General features: G+C 33.8%; 5 protein-coding genes across 7 annotated transcripts in view; 4 read left to right on the forward strand and 1 right to left on the reverse strand.

The window, feature by feature from the left end:
* Window positions 246-1,507, forward strand: LOC104754002 (probable E3 ubiquitin-protein ligase ARI13). The gene is made up of 3 exons (XM_010476165.1): window positions 246-500; window positions 579-1,309; window positions 1,384-1,507. Exons 1-3 carry the CDS (start codon window positions 246-248, stop codon window positions 1,505-1,507), a joined length of 1,110 nt encoding a protein of 369 aa, XP_010474467.1.
* On the forward strand, window positions 4,666-5,623 carry LOC104754003. The gene is made up of 2 exons (XM_010476166.1): window positions 4,666-4,968; window positions 5,054-5,623. The coding sequence occupies exons 1-2, from the start codon at window positions 4,666-4,668 to the stop codon at window positions 5,621-5,623; spliced, it is 873 nt and encodes a 290-aa protein (XP_010474468.1).
* LOC104752247 (ATP-dependent zinc metalloprotease FTSH 4, mitochondrial) lies at window positions 6,580-10,530 on the reverse strand. The gene is made up of 7 exons (XM_010474338.2): window positions 10,265-10,530; window positions 9,770-9,857; window positions 9,403-9,675; window positions 9,010-9,246; window positions 8,801-8,925; window positions 8,106-8,582; window positions 6,580-7,836 (listed from the first exon to the last, which is right to left on the reverse strand). The coding sequence occupies exons 1-7, from the start codon at window positions 10,289-10,291 to the stop codon at window positions 6,907-6,909; spliced, it is 2,157 nt and encodes a 718-aa protein (XP_010472640.1). The 5' UTR covers window positions 10,292-10,530; the 3' UTR covers window positions 6,580-6,906.
* LOC104752248 (heat stress transcription factor A-2) lies at window positions 10,887-12,645 on the forward strand. Of its 2 annotated transcripts, XM_010474340.2 has the most exons (3): window positions 10,888-11,383; window positions 11,469-11,499; window positions 11,736-12,645. In XM_010474340.2, the coding sequence occupies exons 1-3, from the start codon at window positions 11,271-11,273 to the stop codon at window positions 12,474-12,476; spliced, it is 885 nt and encodes a 294-aa protein (XP_010472642.1). In that variant the 5' UTR covers window positions 10,888-11,270; the 3' UTR covers window positions 12,477-12,645. The 2 variants fall into 2 exon arrangements, with proteins under 2 accessions (XP_010472641.1, XP_010472642.1); XM_010474339.2 differs by lacking the exon at window positions 11,469-11,499 and having other exon boundaries at window positions 10,887-11,383.
* LOC104752251 (cytochrome P450 711A1-like) overlaps window positions 16,642-17,961 on the forward strand; it is a 3,886-nt gene continuing 2,566 nt past the window's right edge. The window contains exons 1-3 of one of the 2 annotated variants that reach the window (XM_019238157.1): window positions 16,642-16,926; window positions 17,462-17,614; window positions 17,697-17,937. In XM_019238157.1, coding sequence (XP_019093702.1) covers window positions 16,685-16,926; window positions 17,462-17,614; window positions 17,697-17,937 — 636 coding nt within the window. In that variant the 5' untranslated portion in view covers window positions 16,642-16,684. The remainder of the gene's footprint in view (window positions 16,927-17,461; window positions 17,615-17,696; window positions 17,938-17,961) is intronic. The other variant, XM_019238158.1, reaches the window with a different exon arrangement.

A 17,961-nucleotide genomic window follows, 5' to 3' on the forward strand; every position in this document is an offset into this window, starting at 1 on the left:
TCTAGCTTCCCAACAACACCATGAACGTTTGATTTTGTGTCCACTTATCCAGTTCTAAAAAGAAGTACTAATCATAATCCAAAACATTTTTTTTTTAATTCTTTTGGTTTTATTGTGAATAATAATAGTCCAAAAGTTCCAATCCTCTTTGATCTTAGGCCATCGTGATACGCAGACCATCTCCAACGGAGGGTTTAACTCAAGTGTCCAAAAAAAAAATAAAAAAATGAGAAAAAAAAAAAACAATGGAACCTTCATACAGGCTTTACTTCAAGGGTTTGTTTATCGAGGAAACAACGGTATTACCGGCAGGATTTGGGGTTGGAATTTGCGGTGACAAGGATGATCTGGTTTTTGACATGAAGAGACCAATTCATGAGCCCTCCATTACAGTTTTGGAGGCTGAGCTTATAGCATTGAAGTGCGGATTAAGAGAAGCTGTGAGTATGCGGATCAAAGATATCTCAATTTGCTGTGATGATGATCAGATTTTCGAACTGGTAAGTTGTCCTTGACTCACACGCCTTTGCTTCAATATCATAGTTGATGTTTTTTTCCACCTTGAATGCTTTTTTTAGGTCATGGGGAGATCTACGCCGGAGCAAGAAAGCATTGCCCTGCTAATGCGTGATGTACAAGGCATCAGAAAATATTTAAGGTCTAGCATCCCTGTCATGTTGACTCGAAATCACGCCAATTTTGCTTACGAATTTGCAATAGAAGCAATCATAGAGATGCCTGTGCCTGTGCCTGCTCAGAAAGAGAATTGCAGTATCTGTATGGAAGATGGCATCAATGCTGATCAGATGTTTCATGTTGCTAAATGTGGTCATATGTTTTGTTCCGACTGTATGAGAAGTCATATAGAGGCGCGACTAGCTACGAGATATAAAATGAGGTGTCCTGGTTATCGGTGCAAATCTCTGCTGACTTTTGGACGTTGTGTCAACATTTTGACACCTGAACTAAAAGAGAAGTGGGAACAAATGATCAAAGAAGACTTGATTCCTGTAACGAATAGAGTGTATTGCCCAAACCCTAGGTGCTCGGCTTTAATGTCGGTTGCCGACTTCTCTGGACTTATGGGAGTTAGGAGATCCTGTGTGAAATGCGGTGAACCATTTTGCATCAACTGCAAAGTTCCTTGGCATATTAACTTATCTTGCCGCCAGTACAAGAGGTTACATCCAAATCATACAGAAAACGATGGAAAGCTAAGGGATCTAGCAGATGAGGAGCGCTGGCGTCAATGCAGAATGTGTCAACACATGATTGAACGTTCTTCTGGATGCCACAGCATGACTTGCAGGTATCATCATCTCTAGTCTCATCTCCTTTTGAATGTCATTTATATATCAACACAAGTTACTTACTAAATTGCAGATGTGGACATGAATTTTGCTATCATTGTGGAGCCGATGCTGGACTTTGCTACCATGGTCATAACTTTCCTCGACCCAGGTTGAGGAACCCAACGCGGATGCGCTTCTGTTTTGGTTTCTGTTAAGTGATAATTGATCTTGTTTGTTATTTTAACACCGAGAAATGTTTGATCCGCATGTCTTATTATATAAATCTTCATTTTCAAAGTTACTAACTTACAATTATAGCTACACATTTATATTAATCTTTTTTACATATTATTAGTACTTTTTTTGGTATATATGTATATCAGTCTTTAGACATCGACATCGACAATGCATGTAAAAAAAGGGAATTTTATTGATTCTACCAGTTAAAATCTTTTCCCAAATGCCACATTTTTTTTTTCTTTCGAGAACTACCACATTTGAGCTTTCAAGTTGGAATAAAATGATTAATATATTATTCATATAAAAGTCATGAAATTTGAGATTATACTGTTTTTTTATGACATAAAAGTTGATGCATTAATGGTTGTGGGTCAGCATAAAATAAAGTTTGTAATTTAAATAAAAAAAACTGGGAACATGTAAACTTTGTAAGCTGTTTTTTGGTTTAGAGATATGAGAGCAGCATAAGACAGTAGACAAAATTGGTCTGATGGACAAGGTAAATTGTTTGGAAAAGTTAGAGAAATATAAACTTGTCTATTAGCTTGAACTAGTCCATTTGTCAAATATATTAACTAGTAGACAAGTTGTAAATAAAACTTGTCCATTAACGGGTATTGTTCTTAGAAAAATTATGCAGTTATAGTTATAAACTTGTCCATAAGATTAATAATTAAATCAGTGTTTCAAATAGACAAGTTAGGAGAGTTTGGAACTTGTCTACTAGGTAAAATTTTCTCAAAAAGAACAGTATAATCTCAAATAGACAAGTTATGAGAGTTTGGAACTTGTCTACTAGGTAAACCTAAATTTTTTTTTTCTGGCTAATTTTTCTTCCGCTAACCTTAGATGTGGATCCGCTTATTTTGTCCAGCTTGTCTTTTGGCGACAGAGAGAACCTCTCTAGTTGACTTTCTTTCTTAGGTGTTCTTCCATCTCACGATCTCTCTTTGGTTGTAACAAATCTCTTTTTGATCCAGATTTTTAGTTGGGATGTTTGGTGTTCGGTCTTTCCAGTGTGGCGGAGAATTGATTTTGAACGAAGTTTAGGTAGTAGAAGAAAAATGAATAGACACACATACACAGCACATACATGGATGATAAACTATTAAAAAAAATATTAAAAATTGAAATCTGTATGTAATGGAAAGGTCATATGTATCTTTTTCAATTATCTTTGTGGTAGCCGAGAAAATGAATTTGTAAATGTAGTAGTTGTGTTAAGTTTTAGTATAAATTGTGGTAGAATCCTTAGTTTTCTCTAAAAAATATAAAATAAAATAGGTTCTGAAGCTACGCGTAGGTCTTGAACCTATGCTATGTGTAGGTTTATTCTATTTATTTTGATAAAATGCATATAATTAAATAGCTGTCAACATATTATTTATATTTATATATATTGGTGTTCGTAATAATATACATCTATGCATATAAGAATCTGTTGGGAGCCATCTCAAGTCTTTCAATATAAAAGATTATAAAATATCACTTTTTATTTTATTATATAAAGCTTGCTTTTTAAAATTTATATAATTGTCAAACGGTTAAGTCTATAGATAAGATTTTAAAATTTGTAAAAATTTTAATTTCTATTAAAAATATATAATAAAATATAAAATCTTAAAAATGAAAGGATTACTGTTATTATTTCTTTAGATAACGAAAGAGAAAATAATATAATAAATTACTAATTTTAATAAGAAAATAATTGTAATTTATGTTTTTTTATGGAGGAAGAAGGAACTCTAGTAGGAGCCAGACAACCTTAGTACATCCCCTATATATTAATAGAGAAGCACTCTTTTGAAAAAGCTGATGTGTCGTCGCCAGAGAGTTCGAGACACATTTAGCAAAAAAAAACTCTTAAATTTTTTACTTAATTACATCAATATGTCATTATATTTAAAAATAATAATTAACTGAACAATAATTAGATATGTCATCAATTTTCACACAAATTTAAATATCACATATTAAAACTAGTTAAATAATTACATACTATTTTAAGTTAAAATTTCACTAAAATTTACTTACAAATATAGAAGTCAAGTTTATATTATTTTTAAAAAAATAACTTAAAAAGGCTATAAAAACATATAAAGTTAATAAGAATAAAGAACATATAACTTATTAACAAAATCATATAAAAAATGTTATTTTTATGTTAGTATTATTACCATAATAATTTAAATAACAAACTTTCAATAGTTATTATAATTGATTATAAAAAGAAAAATATATTACCCATGAATTATCTCTAACTCATTAAAGGAATCTTAATTCCCAATGAATATAGATTTATATATATTCATAAATAAATATAAAAATGACAACAAATTAGAGGATATCATGATGTGTGATCATTTATATATATCTAAGTATGTAAATTAATTAATCTCGACATTTAGTGTGATTATTCATTCAATAATTGAAATATTGATAACCGAATAGGAATATACGTTCTAATTCTACATTAAACTATGTGCTATTAAAAAGGAATAAGACAATAACCCTTATCATTATAAATAAACTTAGTATCCAAAAAAATCATAATATATTTAAAATGAGTGATTATTAGATTATGAAAAATTGTTATAGTTACTCTATTAACCATAAATATAAAATTTGATTTTTAAAGCACACAAAAAATTATATTTCCATAAATTGTAACATTTTATTAATATTCTCTTTACCACGTTCACATAATTCATGGGTGAAATGTATTCTTACACATTTGAAGATTTCACGGGTGAAACATATTTTTTATACGAAAAAACGCAGCTTTCAACAAATAAATAAAAAACATTAGTTACATATTATGTTTGACAAAAACAAATATTGGTTCTAGAATAATAATTTTACTTATAATAATTTTTTTTAAATAGATTTGGTAACCGAGATGATTACAAAAAAAAAAAAAGTATAATCACGCACAAGTAAAATNTTTTTTTTTTTTTTTTTTTTGCTAACAACAATAAAATCTTATAAAGATGATTTTTTTTCTTTTTCCCTTATTTTACTAGGATTACTACTTATATTTATCTTCCTTTTTTTTAATAAATAATATATACAAGCTCTATATTTTATGTTGAGTCATCATGCCGTCTCTTTAGAAAAGAATCTTCAAGAAGACATGGAGGAAGAAGGCACCCTAGTACGAGCAGATGACCTAAAACCCGCCGGAAAACCTTTGTACAGGCTTTACTTTAAGGGTCTGGTAAACAGGGGAACAACAATGTTTTCGGCAGGATTTGGGGTTGCAATTTGTGGCGACAAGGATGATCTGTTGTTTGACATGGAGAGACCAATTCATGATCGCTCCATTACACTTTTGGAGGCTGAGCTTATAGCATTGAAGGGCGGGTTAGAAAAAGCTGTGATTATGCAGATCAAACATATCTCAATCTGCTGTGATGATGATCAGATTTTCGAATTGGTAAGTTTTATCTTGTCTCATACGCACCTTTGCTTTCAATATCATAGTTAATGTTGTTTTTTTTGCCTTGAATGATTTTTTTTAGGTCATGGGGAGATCGACGTCGGAGCTAGAAAGCACTGCCTTGCTATTGAGTGATATACAAGGCATAAGAAAATATTTGACGTCTAGCATCCCTGTTTTGTTGACTCGAGATCAAGCTAATATTGCCTACAAACTTGCAATAGAAGCAATCTGTTCTTCTCATGTCATCATACATAGGCCTGTTCAGAAATTAGAGACTTGCACTATCTGTTTGAACGACGATATCAATGCTGACCAGATGTTTCTTGTTGCTAAATGTGGTCATATGTTTTGTTCCGAATGTTTTAAACAACATATAGAGGTGGAACTTCGTGAGAGAAGTCTGATAAGATGTCCTCAGTATCATCGTTGCTATTCTCTACTGACTTATCGAAATTGTGTCAACATCTTGACACCTAAACTAAAAGAGAAGTGGCAACAAAGGATCAAAGATGACTCGATTCCTGTAACGAATAGAGTTTACTGCCCAAACCCTAGGTGCTCGACTTTAATGTCCAAAACCGAGCTCTATGCACATATTGGAGTTCGGAGGCGCTGTGTAAACAGCAGCGCAACAAGTGTCAACAAATGATTGAACTTTCTGATGGATGCGTCAGTGTACTCTGCAGGTATCATCATCACTAATCACATCAACTTTAGGGTTTTGTTGGTTTCGAAATTTATTTATGTATCAACACAATTTACTTGATAAATGGCAGATGTGGACATGAGTTTTGCTACCGGTGTGGAGCCGATGCTGGTGTTTGCCCTCATGGTCATAATTACTTTCCTCAACGAGTGCTGACACTTTGGCGCTGCTGTTTTGTTTGCTTTTAGTGATAATTGCTATTGTTGTTATTTTAGTATATTCGGTTTTGTAGCTTGTTTCCAAGAACTAATAACCGAAGAAAATTACAAATTCTCATATGATGATATATACATATATACAATCGAGTAGTAAAACTTGAAAGACTAACCACAATGTAGAGATTACTCCCGCTTTTACACATTTTAAGAAAGCAATGATTATTTAGTTTAAATATATTTTTTCTTTTGACTAAAGAGATATTATTTAATTTTAAACCAATAACAATTCAAAATTTTAAATATTTTCAATGATTATTTCAATTACAAAACATCAATGTTTGTAGGATAAAAAAATATCCCAAAACATCAATCTTCACGAGAGAGTGAGAGAGAGAGTACTAAACAGTGTTGTAAATTGCGCTAGACGCCAATTATGAGTTGGACCAGCGTCTAACGCCTACCACAAATGAGTAATTAACTTTTAAAGACAAACAACCACAAGTAGATATTAATAACCAGTATTGTAAAATGTCGCTAGAAAATTCACAAGGCAGTATTGTAGCATTGTTTTTGGTTTTTTGATAAACTAATTAATTATCCTTCCTATTCAGTGTTAGTATTATGGAAAAAACAGTTTATCTCATATTTTTCATTTCTTTTTGCAAACCCCATAGTTACAGAATAGAACAGTATCAAGTGCTTTGAGAAGGAAGTAATTAGAATAGACTACTAAAGTAGGGATGGGTTATAAAATTTATTGCATTAAGTCTCACAAGCAGGCTTTTTAGCATTAATGTTAACCTGAAACTGCACGAGCCAAACTTAAAAAATAACATCCCACGAGATTCCAAGTAACATTTAAGAGAAAAAGAGAACACATACCATTTCACAGCGAGATTCCGTGTGTTGTGAGATTTGAGACATTGAAAAACTTGAGATCTTAATACTCTTGACTCTCTCACTGGTTCTAAAAACTCTCAAAATATAGAGTTATTCCCAATTCAATTACCCCAAACATACACAAATACAAGAAAAACGCTTTCTCTACTAAAGGCTTTTAATTTATTTTCAAGACCCTACAGGAGCCATGTCTTTACCTTTGGTTGCGGCGGTTGCAGCAGCTGCTGCGGCGGCAGCTGCGGTTGCGGCGGCTGCTGCAGCTGCTGATGATGCTGAGCTAGGGGTTGATGGAGGAACCGGGTTGCTTTGCTTCGCAACTACTTCTTGACGCTTTTGCAGCTGTGGAGAGTTGAGATCTGTAAGCATTTCTTTAATCTGCTTACCCGACAGAGTTTCATGCTGAAGCAAAGCATTTGCAAGGGCATGAAGCTCTTTGTTGTAAACTGTTAGGATGTTTTTGGCATTGTTGTAAGCCTTTTCCAAAAGAAGTTTCACTTCTCTCTCAATGAGAAGCCTCGTCTCAGTGCTCATGCTTTTACCATTGTCGTCGTAGTTATGTGCCACAAGACCAACCTCTTTGCTCATACCGAATTTCGTGACCATGGCTCTCGCGAGTTTAGTAGCCTGCTCGAGATCAGAAGAAGCACCTGAAGTTACCTCACTTTCCCCAAAAATCAACTCTTCAGCAACCCGGCCTCCCATACAAACATCAAGCCGAGCAAGCATCTGTTTCCTAGAAATGCTCGTCTCATCTTTATCCGGTAGTTGAGAAACCATGCCAAGAGCCATACCACGAGGCACAATGGTTGCTTTGTGGACTGGAAGAGCACCATCTGTGTGGATGGCAACAAGGGCATGACCACCTTCATGGAAAGCAGTCAGTTTTCTTGACTCGTCAGATATAACTGCAGATTTACGCTCACTTCCCATCATGATTCTATCTTTGGCAAACTCAAGATCAGACATTGTGACGTCTTTCGAACCGTCCATGGCAGCTTTAAGAGCAGCAACGTTGACCAGATTCGCCAAATCAGCGCCAGAAAATCCAGGCGTTCCTCTGGCGATGATCATTAAGTCAACATCATCAGCCTTAAGTACCTGAAAACGCATAATGAAGACAAGCCATAAGCCAACAAACAGTTCAGAATTCTTGCCATTGATGCTATAAGAAATCAAACACTGACGGGATTTACTCACTTATATATCCAAAGTATCAAACTGTTATAACTAAAGCTCTGGTAATGCTAGCTAGCCTCTAGGGTCTACCGTGTACCTAAGTTTACCTAATTTACTGAACAATTTCCATACACAAAGCTCACACCATTACACAAAAACCAGAGCTCGTCTAATGCATAATGTGAAGTTACCTTCGACATGTGAGACTCCAAAATCTGGCGTCGGCCTTCAACGTCTGGGTTAGGTACAACAATATGGCGATCAAACCTCCCAGGTCTAACCAGGGCTTTATCCAATGACTCTGGGAAATTTGTAGCCGCGACCACAATAATACCTTCATTCTGTTTAAACCCATCCAACTCAACAAGCATCTGGTTCAATGTCATCTTCATGTATTGCTGGTCCTTGGGATTACGACTTCCACCAATAGCATCTATTTCGTCGATAAATATAATACAAGGGGAGCACTTCTTTGCAGCACTAAAAAGATCCCTAACTCTTCTGGCTCCAACTCCAACAAACATCTCTTCAAATTCACTACCACTGCAGGAGAAGAAAGGCACTCCAGCTTCTCCGGCAATAGCTCTAGCAAGCATAGTTTTCCCTGTGCCAGGAGGACCGACAAGCAACACACCCTTGGGAAGCTTTCCGCCCAGACGAGTGAACCTCTGTAATAAAAATCAAAACAAAGAAAAAATAAGATGACAGAGTGAGGCCAAAGAACAAAACAGTACTAACTCTAAGAAAAAACTTATGGGAATACAGATCAAACAGATGGATTTGAAGGTCCATACCATAACTTCACATGAATCATGCTTTAGAATTTATATTACTAGAAAAACTTTATATTCGAGTATGACAAACACAGTAGCACTGTGAATTTTACCTTGGGGTCACGCAGATAATGCACAATTTCCTCTAACTCAGCTTTTGCTTCATCAACACCCTTTACATCAGTAAATTTGGTGCTCGAATCCATACTAGGTTGCACTTCTTCGTGTAAACCAAGTCCTAACATATATTGAGCATACATTAATCAGAACAAAGTCATCCAACAGAGTTATTGCAGCACTGAAGATCAGACAACCAAATTACCTTTGCCAATTCCTCTATCCTCGATAAGTGCTCCAATACCAGAAATGAGTAAAAACCCAACTGCAACAGTTCGGATTGTACTCCACAGCTGTTCTTTAAAGTGAGTCCTTTCAGTGGATATCGTATGGATTGGTGCAGCAGCAGTCCCAAGGACACCATCTTTTGTTGGTTTCCCTAAGTTTCTAAAAGCCCCCAGACCTCCAAAAGTTTCTTCCTCCCTTGAAGCACCAACAATACCTAAACGTAATAAATATAAATTGCATTATAAAAGCGGCATACAAACATTTACTAATATTGTATAGAGAAATGGCTCACAAGCTGCAAATACAAATATAAAAACTAAGGATAATATCCATTCATAATCAGAAGAGACGCATCTCCCTCCTTACCCACCTCTTTGCAATGTTCGTACCAGCTCACTTTGATCCAACCTATCAACTTTGACCAATGCCTTAATGTATTCAGACAGCGCAGAGGCGTTCGCATGCAAGGATGGTTGGCTTTCAAACATTCTGATAACAGCCTCAGGGTCATTTCTTCGATAAAGTTCTCTCAGATGTGCAACCTCATTAACTTCCTCTCTGTCACGCACTCTCCGAGCAAAGCTACCAACATAACTTGATTGAAATCTCGTTTGCGGTAAAGAAGCTCCACCATCACCGACAGCTACATAGATAAAACAACCAATTTACATATAAAGGCTTCTAAACAGAATCCATCAACAACAAAAACTACTCATAGATACAATTAAAAGAAGTACCTCTAGTAACTCCCACTCTGGGCAGTGAAGAGTAAGCTCTGACAAGTAAGCTTCTTAAACTGCTCAATTCACGCTCATGACTCGAAACCTGTCATTGACGAAGAGAATCAATGGTAATGAAGTTAAATTACTCATCCTAAACTCAAAAAAATAACACTAGACCAAAGAGTCTTCAATAAAGGTCAAATCTTGCTACCCATTCTGAAACTTACAATCACAAAAATCAAAAGTTTATAGTCTCCGTTTCAAAATTAGGGTAATTGGGCAATCAAATCAATAAAACAGCAATATCCCAGGAGAGGAGAAATTACAAAAGACTAAACATTTTGAGGCCAGATAAGATTTAGAGCCTCTAGGGTTTGCAAAAGATCAATTTTTAGCTTCTGAATCACAAAGATCTTTTGATAAAACCCAATCAGAAAATGGTAGCAATAAATTCGAAACCTTTCCGTATTAAAATTGCATACGAATTGAGGAAAAGAGAAAAAGAAAAACCTTGGTGATGATGCGCCTCCAAGCCATCAATCAAATCTCTCCCTTTACGTTGCGTCTTAAAATTGGTGTGAATGTCCGAAACTGGAACTTGCTCGATCTATATCGGAAATAATTAAAAAACAAAAAAAAAAGACTCTTCTTCGTGTTTGGGGAAGAAGAACCGTCTAATCTTATTACCTAAAGTCTTTTAAAAAAAAACAAAAACACTAAAAAAATCACGCGTTCGTGAGAGACCTGTTTGGTTCTCGGGTCAGAGAGAAAATTGTGCAGCAGGTGAAGACACGCACGAGATATGTAGGTCGCCTTTGAAGCTAAAATGACATAAACACCCTTGGGTCGTACTCGTTATTTCATTTTACTGGGCTTTTCCTGGAAGCCCACGATTAAAATAAATTTAAAGACCTAATAAATATATATCGTAAATCGCATGATACTTCTTAAAAAGGCCCCTTATGTGTGAGGCCCATATGATAAAATGAAATTCTAGATAGGTAAAGAAGTTTCTGGAACCTTGTCTTGTCGCCACGTGCTTAGACAAATGTCAAAGAAGCTTTTTTTGATACAGTGAAAGAAGTAGATGATCTCTATTTGTTTTGTCTCTAGAACCTTCTCCTCTCTCCCCTTATTAACTCATTTCTCTCTCCTCCACGCTTCATCTCTCAGATCAGCACAAACTTAACCCAAAAACCCAGCTTCTAATTTTGGCAACAAAACCCATAGAACTATTGAGTATCTGCATTGGTGTGTGTGTCTCTAAAGGTTTCAAATTTGCAACTCTGTGCTATGGATTCGAGATAAGTAAGGAAAAATATGGAGCAACCGAAAGTGGAAATGGAGGAAGAGACGGTGACGTTTGCCGGTTCTGCAGCTGCTTCGTCGTCGGTTGGATCATCTTCGTCTCCGAGACCAATGGAAGGGCTGAACGAAACAGGGCCACCGCCGTTTCTGACCAAGACTTACGAAATGGTGGAGGATCCGGCGACGGACACGGTGGTTTCGTGGAGCAATGGTCGTAACAGCTTTGTGGTGTGGGATTCTCATAAGTTCTCAACAACTCTCCTTCCTCGTTACTTCAAGCATGGCAATTTCTCAAGTTTTATCCGTCAGCTCAATACTTATGTAAGTATACCTCTTTGCTATGTTTTATCATCTTTCTTCTTCTTGTTTTTTTGTTGTTTCTAATCTCGATTTTGGATTTCTTTAGATGGGTTTACTATGAGTCTTCAGCTATAAAGGTTAGTTCTTTTAGCTTTTAAGCCACTAAAATTCATATGGGTCTCTGTAGAACTGATGAATTAGTGGTTGAATCATTAAAATCTGTTCAAGCCTCTGCTTTTGAAGTTGAAACTGTAGCTAGAGATCTTGGATCCTCTGGTTTTGGTAGGAAAAATAGAATCTTGAAATGTGAAATAAAGAGATTGCTTCAAGTTCAGTAGCTGATGGAGCTTTTCCATTTTTGTGTTGATTGCAGGGATTCAGAAAGATTGATCCAGATAGGTGGGAATTTGCGAATGAAGGGTTTTTAGCAGGACAGAAGCATCTCTTAAAGAACATCAAACGAAGGAGAAACATGGGGTCGCAGAATGTGAACCAGCAAGGATCAGGATCTGGATCAGGGATGTCCTGTGTTGAGGTTGGGCAATACGGGTTCGATGGGGAGGTAGAGAGGCTGAAGAGGGATCATAGTGTTCTTGTAGCTGAGGTAGTTAGGTTGAGACAGCAGCAACACAGCTCCAAGACCCAAGTTGCAGCGATGGAACAACGTTTGCTAGTTACAGAGAAGAGACAGCAGCAAATGATGACGTTCCTCGCCAAGGCATTGAACAATCCAAACTTTGTTCAGCAGTTTGCGTTGATGAGTAAAGAGAAGAAGAGTATGTTTGGTTTGGATGTCGGGAGGAAACGGAGGCTTACTTCTACTCCAAGCTTGGGAACTGTGGAGGAGAATCTGTTACATGATCAGGGGTTTGATAGAATGAAGGATGATATGGAGACGTTACTCGCTGCAGCTATCGACAACGAGTCGAGTAATTTGATGCCTACTAAGGAGGAACAGTGTTTGGAGGCTATGAATGTGATGATGGAAGATGGTAATCTAGAGGTAGACTTGGATGTTAAAGTGGAAGATTTGGTTGGTTCACCTTTGGATTGGGACAGTCAAGATCTACATGACATGGTTGATCAAATGGGGTTTCTTGGTTCAGAACCTTGACTATACGGCTTAACACGTCTACTTTGTCTAAGTTGTGGAAATTGCTACCACTTTTATTTACAGGTTGGATTGTTTGTTTTCTTGGTTTTTACTCAATGAAGGCATTGAGTGTGGTTTGTTTTGTACATTTGTTTTCAATGAATAAAAACACTCTGATTTGGTTTTGACAGTTTTAATTGTTATGTTCCCTATGTCATTCCCTCTTGAGAGACGAGCTGCGATTTGAGTATCAAGCTTGTGTGTACGAACCTTATTACTCATTGCGTTCAACATTTAGGAAAATATCTGAATTTAGTAGCGTTCTTTAAGCTTTGTTTGGGAAGAGAGTTTCAGATATTAAAAGTGTTTCTATTAATAATATACATATGTAAAGAGTCTTTTAATGTAACACTTTTAGTTTTGTCTCAACGCAAGGCATAGAGTATTGTTCTTGTACATTTTTCATGCTCTGATGAATAAAACACTATTCCCTCAGTTTTTTGTACACTTCAAGTTGTTTCACATATATTAAGAAAATAGAGAAATAGTCCGTTATACCTTTATTTGACTCTTAAAATTTGTAAGTATTTGATATTTTTTTTATTTAGTAAGAGATAAATGAGATAATTTGTTGCTAAAAAGGTACATTGAAAAACAAGAATGACAAATAAAATGAATCAAAAAATTATACCTAGAATGACAAATAAACAAAGGGAGTATAATATTGTTTGAGAGTGTTGATGTAGTTAACAACTTAACATAGAAAACACAACGAAAAAAGTTGAAGATAGAAATTGCATCAAATATAAAACGTCAATTTCCACCTTTTTTATCGAGTCCTAGAATTTTCCAAACCAAACTGATCAAACCAAGCAATTTTGAAATCACAACTCACTCTAACCAGTTTTATGGTGTCGATCGATGACACCTTCAACCAGAAACTGATTCACCAACGTTACAATGATACATAAATTAACCATATTATAGTAGAACCTCTATAAATTAATAAGGTCGGTATCATGAAATTTTATTAATTTATAGAGGTTTTAATTTATCGATAAATTAATAAAATATTGATTTATGAAGAGAATTTTTTATCAGAAATTCAAAGTTTAGAAGAAATTGCCGCTACTATTTTTCAAGGTGATGATGAAGTTGAAGAAGATATGACGGTACCTTTAGAATCAGTTACACGTAAAGGAAACAATTATCACGTCAAGAACTCTCTACAATTTTTGGATGTGATTTTAGAAGACAACACCAGAAGTTTTTGATGTGGTCAGAAAGATTAGAGATGATCTCCAACAAGAATGCAAATTCAAGAACAAAAAACAATAGATTCATATTTCACTAGATTTTTTTAGATATATATATACTAATTTATTTGATTATTAATTTATGATATTGATGGGACCATATTTTTACATGAGATTTTTAAAAAAATTATTAATTTATTATTTTATCGAATAATGTTCAAAATTACACTAGTCCCAACTTGGGACCGGAGAAATTTATTAATTTATATAGGTTATTAATTTATCGAATATTAATTTATAGAGGTTGTACTGTACTATGAAATTAGTTATTAATTTTTTTAAATACTATTTCGTGAATTGTTTTTTTAGTTTAGTATTTCTATCAAACGCAATATAACTTAAGAAATTATCTTCAATATATAGAGATATGTACAATAAATTAAATATACACATATACACATTTGATTACAATATAAGTGAACTAACAGATTAAAATCAAACTAACGATTCATAGACTCCAAATATTAGACATTGAAACATGAAAAATAAAAAAAAACATACAATAACTACATATTTTACATGATAAATAATTTAATAACCTTAAAAGTAAAAAAAATATATATTTTAATCAAAAGAAAATAAAATCATCTCAACAAATATATATAACTTTCAACTATGTTGATTATAGTAAAATGTAGAAAAATAAGATTTAGATTAAAAGTTTAAAACCTAAAAATAGTAAATCATTACATAGAAAACAAGAAACTAAAATTTTCTACAATGTACTGCGGATCAAATTTTAGTGTGATATAGTCACTCATCTATATATTTAACAAAGAATACAAAATATTTAGAAACAACGAAAGTAGATATTCGAAAAACTAAAATAAAAATATATGTGTGTGTGTGAATTTAAAAATACACAAAATTGAGATAAATTAATAACCCTAATATCAAAACTAAGATAACGATATAATATCATTATGATAGGAAAAGAAGAAACCGAAAAAGATGGTGATGTAATGTAATGTAATGTAATGATCAAATTTGTCCGTCATCAGGTATGGTTAACATTCCAAAGTCCAAACCCGAAACCATCTCCCTCCATATATATTTAATTTTTTCCCCTATCCCATTAAAGTACAAAGAACCATCAATAATATTTTCAACTAAAAAAGGAAGAAAAAATTGGTGATCCTTAAAAGAGAGAGAAAAAAGTTGAAAAAGGAGACCAAAAGTAGAAGCGTGGTTTACCCCAATTGACGGTAAACCCCTCTTGACACATACAAGCACTTGCCAGTAGCCCAGGCAGTACAACAATATACATCGATGGGTGGGAGACTGGTCAAAATGACCGGATTCTCAAATTATATTTTTATTCAATGATTTTCTTAAAATTTTAACATTTAGATTCTGTATAATTAAAATATTATAAAGATTCTTAAACATCATGCATAAAAATTGTTAAACTGATTTCTGTACTTAATTTTAAATATATCTTTAAATAGTTCTTCAAATAACATCCTAAACCAAATAAAAATAATCAAGAAATTGTGTGGCTATGATACACAAATTGGGATGCAGAGTAGTCAGTAATTGGAACATCACGCAGCTAGCATCTTTCTAACACTTAGTTTTTGCTCGGTTTCATTTTATTACAAACATTGGTCTTTCATATTATTTTTAAGATATAGTTTAAACGATGTTCAGACTCCACTTTCACTCATTCTATTTATATCGTATTTATTTGATTCAATTACTAGGTCATAATCATATCTTCACTAAAAAGGGGCTGCATTTAACATTCTTATCCGATCCAGAGTTCGAATATGATGTTACAAAAATCCTCCATTGACAACCATGTACACCCATATGATATGTCTTTGAAGTTGAATGATCCAACCCATGCCACTTGTAAGGTCATTACATTTCCAGAAACCATCGGCACACAAGTAAAAGTTGAATTATTCTAATTTGGTCCATACATTTCCAGTTATCAACAACAGTCTCTCTTTCTACTTTCTAGTAACCACATTCCATTTTTCTTTACAGTGAGAGTAAGATGGTTGCTTTAACAAAAAAAGAAAAAAAAAAAGAGTATTCTTCTCTTTTCAGTAAAATACTAAATATAATTATATAGTTTCGAATGAAATACTAAACATAATTAAATTGTGTTTTTTTTTCTCTTTTGTAAATGTAAATACAAATACAGTAGAACCTCTATAAATTAATACTCGATAAATTAATAATACCTATAAATTAATAAATTTCTCTGGTCCCAAATTGGGACTAGTGTAATTTTACAAACTATTCGATAATATAATAAGATAATAATTTTTTGAAAATCTTTTGTAAATATATGGTCCCATCAATAATATAAATTAATAATTACATAAAATTATCTAAATATATGTATATATATACACATTAATTTTTACTAGAGTTTATTTTAAAGATTTTTATATCTTTAAAACATGATAATTGTTATTTTCTTTGTAATTGAATTTATAAAAATATTAATTGTAACGATTGAATCTTATTTTTAATATTTTTAAATCAAATTAGGAAAGTTTCTCTATAAATTAATAATTATTAATTTATCGAGAAATTAAAACCTCTATAAATTAATAAATTTTCATGGTCCTAATATTATTAATTTATAGAGATTTTACTGTAAATGACATGAGAAAAACGTATAAATCAAAACCATGTCCCTGCCGTTCCATAGTACTTAATACTTATTATTACTCTAGTAGAGAGAGATGAGAATGACTAAAAATTTCAACGCATTTTGTCTTCTTGCAAAATAGTCCCAAGCTATTCTAAAAGTGGGCTAGTGGAAAGAATGTAGAACCCACTTTTCAAAAGCACATCAAATACTATATAAATCCCTCTATAAGTTAATGAATCACCCAACAAACCCACACAACATTAAATAAGAAAAGAGAGAGAACTTTAAGAGAGGTTAGAGCAATGAAGACGCAACATCTATGGTGGGAAGCTCTTGATCCATTATTGATACAACACGAAGCTCTTGTTGCATTCTTGACTTTTGCAGCGGTTGTGGTTGTGGTTTACTTGTACCGACCATCCTGGTCCGTACGTAATGTTCCCGGTCCAAACGCTATGCCTCTTATTGGTCACTTGCCCTTGATGGCTAAGTATGGTCCTGACGTCTTCTCTGTTCTTGCTAAGCAGTATGGCCCTATTTTCAGGTACCTCTCTCACTTGATTCTGTTTTGAGTACAATTGAGTTTAGAGCTTAGAGTTTAGCCTTTTAGGTTTTCGGTTTTTATGTAATCGAAAAAAGTCATTTGTAATTTAGTTTGTTCGGTTTGATGTAGTTTTTGGTTTAGATTCAGTTTCATTTAAAATAAGGAAAACAACTATCTCAAAAAAAAAAATTAATAACTTGTGTTTTTCAAACATATATAATTATTAATATATTCGGTTAATTTACAAGTTGGAATTGATTCAAAAACACTAAAATTAATATATTTGAACTAACCAAGTATTTTTTCTTCTTCCAATAATGAAGCCAAAAAGATTATAAACACATTTCTGTTTGATTTTAGGTGAACATTTTGGTTAATACTTGGTTCAGTTTGGTTTATATGGTCATCTCTTTTTTTCTTTTTTTTTGTCAAAATATGGTCATCTCTTATGCTTGCTATTGGCTGATAACATCAAATGTGGGAAAACTAAAAGTACATAAAGTTAAATTCAACTTAACAAAACAAAAAAATGCAGATTTCAGATGGGGAGACAACCGCTGATAATAATAGCAGAAGCAGAGCTTTGCAGAGAAGTTGGGATAAAGAAGTTCAAAGATATTCCAAACAGAAGCATTCCTTCTCCAATCTCAGCCTCTCCACTTCACAAGAAAGGCCTCTTCTTCACTAGGTAGGCACATACATGCTTTTATAAAAACTATGTGTGCTTCTGTTTCTATAACCACTTATGATGATTCATGGATCTTTGACAGGGACAAGAGATGGTCTAAGATGAGAAACACCATCCTATCTCTATACCAGCCTTCACATTTGACCAGTCTTATCCCCCCAATGCACAATTTCATCACTTCTGCTACTCATAATCTTGATTCTAAACCGCGAGATATCGTTTTCTCCAACCTTTTCCTCAAGCTAACCACGGATATCATCGGACAAGCTGCTTTTGGAGTCAACTTTGGCCTCTCAGGGAAAAAACCAAGCAAAGATGTAGAGGTGACTGATTTTATAAACCAGCAT

Source organism: Camelina sativa, chromosome 16 (genome assembly GCF_000633955.1).
Source record: "Camelina sativa cultivar DH55 chromosome 16, Cs, whole genome shotgun sequence".
NCBI lineage: Eukaryota > Viridiplantae > Streptophyta > Magnoliopsida > Brassicales > Brassicaceae > Camelina > Camelina sativa.

Coding starts and splice junctions, on each gene's coding strand:
- LOC104754002 (XM_010476165.1), top strand. CDS start 246: ATGGAACCTTCATACAGGCTTTACTTCAAGGGTTTGTTTATCGAGGAA. Junction 501..578: donor ATGATCAGATTTTCGAACTG/GTAAGTTGTCCT, acceptor TGCTTTTTTTAG/GTCATGGGGAGATCTACGCC. Junction 1,310..1,383: donor TGCCACAGCATGACTTGCAG/GTATCATCATCT, acceptor ACTAAATTGCAG/ATGTGGACATGAATTTTGCT.
- LOC104754003 (XM_010476166.1), top strand. CDS start 4,666: ATGGAGGAAGAAGGCACCCTAGTACGAGCAGATGACCTAAAACCCGCC. Junction 4,969..5,053: donor ATGATCAGATTTTCGAATTG/GTAAGTTTTATC, acceptor GATTTTTTTTAG/GTCATGGGGAGATCGACGTC.
- LOC104752247 (XM_010474338.2), bottom strand. CDS start 10,291: ATGGCTTGGAGGCGCATCATCACCAAG. Junction 9,247..9,402: donor GGTACGAACATTGCAAAGAG/GTGGGTAAGGAG, acceptor TATTACGTTTAG/GTATTGTTGGTGCTTCAAGG. Junction 8,583..8,800: donor ATTATCTGCGTGACCCCAAG/GTAAAATTCACA, acceptor TTTTTATTACAG/AGGTTCACTCGTCTGGGCGG.
- LOC104752248 (XM_010474339.2), top strand. CDS start 11,075: ATGGAGCAACCGAAAGTGGAAATGGAGGAAGAGACGGTGACGTTTGCC. Junction 11,384..11,735: donor TCCGTCAGCTCAATACTTAT/GTAAGTATACCT, acceptor TGTTGATTGCAG/GGATTCAGAAAGATTGATCC.